Here is a 7,155-nt window from a genome sequence, read left to right as displayed (position 1 = left end):
ATATATATTACATTATATTTTACTGCATAAAGTAAACTTTTGTCATTAAAAAAAGCACTAAAAGTGTAATATAACAGGAAACATGGTAGAATAAAGAAAAATGCAAACTCAATATATTAATTACTATATAGCATAACACTTCAGTATTTCCATAAAGGACCAAAGAAGGTGACATAACATATGTATAGGATTCAGTTTAAGTAACAATATAACTTTACTTTAGGACATGCAAGTAGATATGTCAGATAGCATATGAATATTTACAGCATAGTAAACAATTCAAATATTATTCATACCCATCATCATTTTGACAATTGTGATATTAAAATACTTTATATAAACTGCACTTATTAACAGAATTCTTCAAGTGCATACTTTTCAATGTCTACTTAAATATAAAACCTTTTTCTCATTTCTGAACTAGGGCATTACTTAATTCACCAAACTTGCCTTTGTATTCACTGTTAGATACAGCAGCATAAAACAATACTTTGATATCTGTTTTCCATGCTTGCAAAAAGGATTTTGTTTGTTTGTATTTTATGTTTACATAGTATCATTTTGTTCTAAATACGTATGATAACATAGTACATCATTTAATGTCTGAATCTACTAGTACAAAAGAAATAAGTATTATAATACTCTCTTTCTTAAGCATACAATATTATAAATATTATAATACTCTCTTACTTAAACATACATTATTATAAATATTATAATACTCTCTTACTTAAGCATACATTATAGCAAGATATTAACTATTTCACAATATGTGATATCTAGGTACCTTATAATCACTATTTTTCTTTTTGCAGCTCCAACTGGTTCATTTTCACTCTCCTTTTTAAACATTGTAAAGGAGTCATGTATATCATGTACAAGGGTCTGTGCTGCTCCTTCCCTTCTTTCATACTGTAACCCTCATCATCTGGCATAAAGTGATCTCCCCTCACACACACACATACACCTTGGATTTTGTAGTCTTGTGACCTGTATGGCAACCTCACAAGCACTGGTGGCATGAAAAAGAGCCCCTAGTATATGCTGTAATGCAGTTGGCATTAGGAAGGGTATCCAACCATAGAAACCATGCCAAAGCAGACACTGGAGTGCAATGCAGTCCTTAGGCTCATTGGATCCTGTCAAATCATCCAACAAGCATGTAACATGGATGTTGTTCATGATGATGAAGATGATGATCATGATGATGAGGATGATGACAATGATGACAATGATGATGTTGATGTGATTGTGTTGAAATGAGGCTTTATTTAAATTAAAACTTTTTTCAAATTCATCATTTATTTTCTTTAATTATTACCCTACTCTAGACACAAGGCCCAAAATTTGGTGGGAGGGGACCAGTCAATTAGATTGACCCCAATACACAACTAGTACTTAATTTATCAACCCCGAAAGAATGAAAGGCAAAGTCGACCTCAGCAGAATTTGAACTCAGAACGTAAAGACAGACGAAATACCACTAAGCATATTGCCCGGCGGGCTAACATTTCTGCTAGCTCACTGCCTTTTTTTAATTACTATTGTCTGTGGTAGGCATGGCACCTAACAGATGTCACAATGCCAGGCAATCTTGAGTAAATTCACAAAGTTTGCTCATTCAATATTAACAAGCATCAGAGTTTGTTCATTAGAGTACATGCACAGAGTACCTCTGTACATGATGCATAGGCTAGGATTTCCAGGCAGTGAATTACTGTTCATTTTCTACTGCAGTGACTGAATATTAATAACATTCTCTTGACATCAAGGCAACAAGCTGGCAGAAACGTCAGCATGTCAGGTGAAATGCTCAGTGGTATTTCATCTGTCTTTATGTTCTGAGTTCAAATTCTGCTGAGGGTGACTTTGCCTTTCATCCTTATAGGGTTAATAAATTAAGTACCAGTTGCGTACTGGAGTCGGTCTAATCGACTGGCCCCCTCCCCCAAAATTTCAGGTCTTATGCCTAGAGTAGAAAAGAACATTCTCTTGACATCTTAGGATAATGTCAGCAATACTGTAATTAGTAATTATATGAAATACAGTGTCTAAATAATCTGGGACTTTTAATTTGTGTCAACATGGTAGTCCAGAGGGCAATCTATGAGTAGAAAAACAATAAAATGCAAAGCATCCTTCTGAAATGTTGAAATTTCTTCCCTTTCTTCATATTATAACACATTGATTTGATATTGTTAGTTTTCCTTTGCTTGTTTGTTTAGTTTCGTTTTGTTTTTTGTGTTTCTTGATTTGTTTTGTTTTCTTTTCTTTTTGCTCATAAATTGATGAAATAACTATATGCTTTTATGCTTTCTATTATGATAATTCAGTGATATCAATCAAGAATTTTTGGAATTGCTGATAACATTCATAATAATATGTTGTCTGTCATTGGATACAATGAGTAAAACTACTTTTTAACACACAAAAGCATTCTTAATATGGCATTTGAGATTTTTTTTTTTCTTACCAAACATTTTAGTATTGGATAAGAAACTAAAACAAGAATTACAGTATTGAATTATAGGTGATGGATAATACATTGCAACATCACAAACTAAGATAAATGGTTCATCATTATCATCATTTAATATATGTTTTCCATACTGGCATGGATTGGATGGTTTGACAAGAGCTGGCAAGCTGAAGGGCTGCACCAAGTTCCAGACATCTGTTTTGGCATGGTTTCTACAGCTAGACACCCTTAACACCAACAACTTTACAAAGTGTATTGGGTGTTTTTTCATGTAGGGGCCAACATGGGTGCTTTTTACATGGGTCCAGCATGGATACTTTTTACATGGCACCAACATAGGTGTTGTTTATGTGGCACAAGCACGGGTGCATTTTTTTGTGGTGCCAGCATGGCTGTTTTGTATGTGATACTAGCACAGGTACTTTTTACATGGAGTCAGCATCAATGCTTTTTATGTGACACCAGCATGAGTGCTTTGAATGTGGTACCAGCGCAAGTGCTTTTTACATGGTGCCAGCACAGATGCATTTTACATGACGTCAGCAGCCACAAGATCGCCAAGTAGCTTTCCAGAAAAGGGCATCTCAGTGGAGAGATGGAGAAGAACTGAGAGAGGTGATTGTGGTTGAGAATTGTATCAGGGAAAAGGAAGCAAAATGGGTACCAGTAACACTTCCTATAAGATACCTTTGAATATCAGATTAAAAGAGTGCTTTTGACAGAACACTTTTGATTTTCAAAAATTAGATTAAGCACAACATTATATTTTTTTCTAATGAAAAATCTAGTTAAACATTTTTTGATACAATAATCTGGAATGACTTAAATTAAGCGGATGAAAACAGATAGAGGTGAAAGACAACTGCTCTTTTTGCTTTACAATAAACAAGTTCCAATTATATCTTTGGTTAATTAAAAAAAATGACATAAATTCCCACACATTCTAAATTCACATCCTGTTGTTCACTCTTGTAGTACTGATAAAAGGATTATCAGGCATGTAATGGTGTCATTTCAACTAATTATACTCAGCCTCTTTATGTTTGTGGTGAGGAATTATTATTTTCCCAGGGGTCAGGGGATTGTAAGAGTTGTTATAGTGTTGGAATTGCTAGAGAATCAAATAAAATAAGTAACTAGTCAAGTATGGGATAGGGGTAAGGGTTGATATAATTGACTAACTCCACTCTCCTCAAATTAGCTGGCCTTTTGCCTAGATTAGAAACAATAATATTTAGATTATAACATTTGGTTTTACATCTGCAGATTTAAAAACATTTTGCAGCCTATTTGTGTATTGTTTATGAAGTCATTTCCTTGTATATGGTCTTCCAAGAAATGAGGTGGGATGGGGACACAAAGATAGCAAGAAAATCAGGCAAAGACAGCTGCAACTATCTGATCACTGCATGCACTACCCTGAACTGGAAGTATTTAAATTAATCTTTGTGGAACCCACTTCATAGTAATGTAAGAAGAAGTAAAAAAAGTAAAATTACTTTCCTAAGTCATGCCCACTCATAAGGGCCGGTTTCCTGGTTTCCATGGTGTGGAAATCCCACATCTGAATGTGACTCCAGTCCATTGCAGGACTGCTAATTTTTGCCAGCTGAGTGGACTGGAGCAACATGAAATGAAGTATTTTGTTCAAGAACACAATGTATTGCCCAGTCCAGGAATCAAAACCACAATCTTACAATCATGAGTTCAACACCCTAACTGCTAAGCCATGCGCCTCCATAAGGTAAGAAGAGGAAAATGTTGTCACATTTACATCAACAACTTGAGTGTATATACTGGTCTGGAATGTATCCAAGACCTTGAGGCAGTGATGATGGACTGAGAACTGTAGCAGGTGAACTTTGTTGCTGCAGTTTGGGATGGGACCTGACCATAACACACGCATACACACACACACACATTATGGTCTTCCACATGCACACAAAGTGAAGGCACAGATCAGCCTGGGGCAATTGTAGAAGACATTTTCCCAAATAAAAGGGCATTAGGCCTTAACTCCAAACCCTTGTGGTAGTAAAACAAGCTTCTTAACAACACAATCATGCTTGTGCTTGGTATAATCTATTTCAGAATTAGTGACCAAAAAGCTGAGATAAATCAAATGTATACATATAGAATTGGTTTGCATAACATAGTAACTAAAAGTCAAGAAGGAATTAGGAAGATTGATTTTTGTTATCTCTCTCTTTTTTTTCTGTCTAACAGCAAGCTCCATGGACGGGCAATGTCAGTGTGTAAATAATTTAAGAGAAAAATTGGATATAAGAGGCTTCTCTCCTTTGCACTCACCTCACCCTATTTCCTTGTCCCACTGGGGTTGCCAAGTATTTCCTCTATAGTAAGACAGTTATCCCTGATCTTCTTTCATACTCCAGCCTCTCACCTGGAACATGGCCACAACTCATAGTTCCTCTCTCTCTCTGCTGGTAAGGTCATGTGATGCATATGGATGAAGGCAGCTACATAAAGAAGTGCAGATCTCTAAATGTGGAGGGAACTTGTGGAATGGACAGACCCAGGAAGACATGGGATGAAGTGGCAAGAAAGGATCTTCAGATAGTGAACCTCACTGAGGAGATGACAAAGGATTGAGACTACAAGCAATTTGTTGTACTTAAGAAGACATGTCAAGCTACATAAAATCATGGCCATCGATACATACAGGCATGTCCTTTACGGCCATAACCCCACTTCTCTTCACACACACACACACACACAACTCTGTTCTCTGGCAAAACTCACCTACAACTATCTCCCCTAACCCCACCACCACCCACAGCAGGCCCCTCCAGTTTCCTTTCAACATCGCTTGCTGTCTCTAAATATCTCCTGTATACTCTCTGTGCTACTTATACTCTGCCCCCAACCCACCGCTGTTCCCCATGGGTAGGCTCTCTCTCTCACGTTGACTGTCTCTATCTTTCTCTCCTTTGCACTCACCTCACCCTATTTCCTTGTCCCACTGGGGTTGCCAAGTATTTCCTCTATAGTAAGACAGTTATCCCTGATCTTCTTTCATACTCCAGCCTCTCACCTGGAACATGGCCACAACTCATAGTCCCTCTCTCTCTCTCTCAATTGAGTCATCCTTGTCTTGCAAGCTACTTGGCAACTTAACAGGTACTGGTGCCATATAAAAAGTGCTTGTGCTGGCATCGCATAAAAAGAACCATGTTGGTGCCATGTAAAAAGCACACTTGTCGGCCCCACATATAAAACACCTATGCCAGCACCACATAAAAGCACCCAGTACACACTGTAAGGTGGAGGTGCAATGGCCCAGTGGTTAGGGCAGTGGACTCGCGGTCATAGGATCATGGTTTCGATTCCCAGACCGGGCGTTGTGAGTGTTTATTGAGCGAAAACACCAAAAGCTCCACGAGGCTCTGGCAGGGGATGGTGGCGAACCCTGCTGTACTCTTTCACCACAACTTTCTCTCACTCTTACTTCTTGTTTCTTTTGTGCCTGTAATTCAAAGGGTCAGCCTTGTCACACTGTGCCACGCTGAATATCCCCGAGAACTACGTTAAGGCTACACGTGTCTGTGGAGTGCTCAGCCACTTGCATGTTAATTTCACGAGCAGGCTGTTCCGTTGATTGGATCAACAGCCATAAAAACCATGCTAAAGCAGACAACTTCAGCCTGGTGCAGCTCTCCAGCCTGCCAGCTCTTGTCAAACTGTCCGACCCATACCAGAATGGAAAACAGACATTAAATGATGATAACAATGATGATTATGATTTTTGTGAAGATATTAGTATTAAGACAGGATACAAAGCTATTATTATTATTATTACGTAGTGCGAACACTATATATTGAGAATACTGTATATTGAAACTATGTATTGATACAATGATATCAATGCATGCTTTTTTTTGTGCTTTTGCTCATGATTAGGTATATTTAAGGTGACTGTTAGTTCCATAGATTTCAACTTGTCAAATGACTGAAAATTCCGAACGTGGAGGGATTGCAAGTGAAAGCCAACAGATATTTTATGGAACTCTGTATGACATGACAAAACAAATGTATATCAATAAGGAAATAAAAATAAAAGGAGATTAATGTAAAATCCATAACATGATAAAATAACTCATTTGATGTGGCCAACCAATACCAGCTTGGAAAGAAAAGCAAAATGGGAAGTGGCGTTTACAAAGGAAGTTTAAAATCCCTGTTAAAAATACATAGTGAAACAAGGATCAAAAGTAAAATTTATTCTTTTCTCACAGAAACAACAAATACTTCTTACCATTATCATCCGGTTTTTTAGTAGAATTACCATCAGCAGCAACAGCAGCAGTAGCAGCAGCTGCTACAGCAACTTCTTCTGCACTTTCAATATCACTAATAGATGGCAAACGAGCAGCAGTTGGAGATTCATTACGGCTAGAAAGTGTTCCATCATCACTTACACAAATCCATGCTGAATTACGTGTACTTTCAGCATAGATGCCTAAGAAATAGAAGAAAATTGTCCTTTACAATATTTAATAGCATTTTATTGTCTGGGGAGTTAAAGAAAATTTAAATGATATTTCTCATTTTCTCTCTCTCTCTCTCTCTCTCTCTCTCTCTCTCTCTCTCTCTCTCTCTCTCTCTCTCTCTCTTTCTTATGCACACATACATACAACACACTTTCAACTGCTTGT

The 7,155-nt window shown here is 37.4% G+C and overlaps 1 protein-coding gene across 4 annotated transcripts in view; it reads right to left on the bottom strand.

Annotated features, from left to right (window-relative positions):
• Nucleotides 1-7,155, bottom strand: part of LOC106868868 (uncharacterized) — a 361,638-nt gene that overhangs the window by 231,020 nt on the left and 123,463 nt on the right. For all 4 annotated transcript variants that reach the window (XM_014914318.2, XM_014914316.2, XM_052971228.1 and 1 more), the window contains exon 4: nt 6,756-6,959. In XM_014914318.2, coding sequence (XP_014769804.1) covers nt 6,756-6,959 — 204 coding nt within the window. The remainder of the gene's footprint in view (nt 1-6,755; nt 6,960-7,155) is intronic.

Source organism: Octopus bimaculoides, chromosome 10 (assembly GCF_001194135.2).
Source record: "Octopus bimaculoides isolate UCB-OBI-ISO-001 chromosome 10, ASM119413v2, whole genome shotgun sequence".
NCBI lineage: Eukaryota > Metazoa > Mollusca > Cephalopoda > Octopoda > Octopodidae > Octopus > Octopus bimaculoides.
The sequence above is the reverse complement of the archived record's forward strand: the minus strand, read 5'-3'. Positions and strand labels throughout refer to the sequence as shown.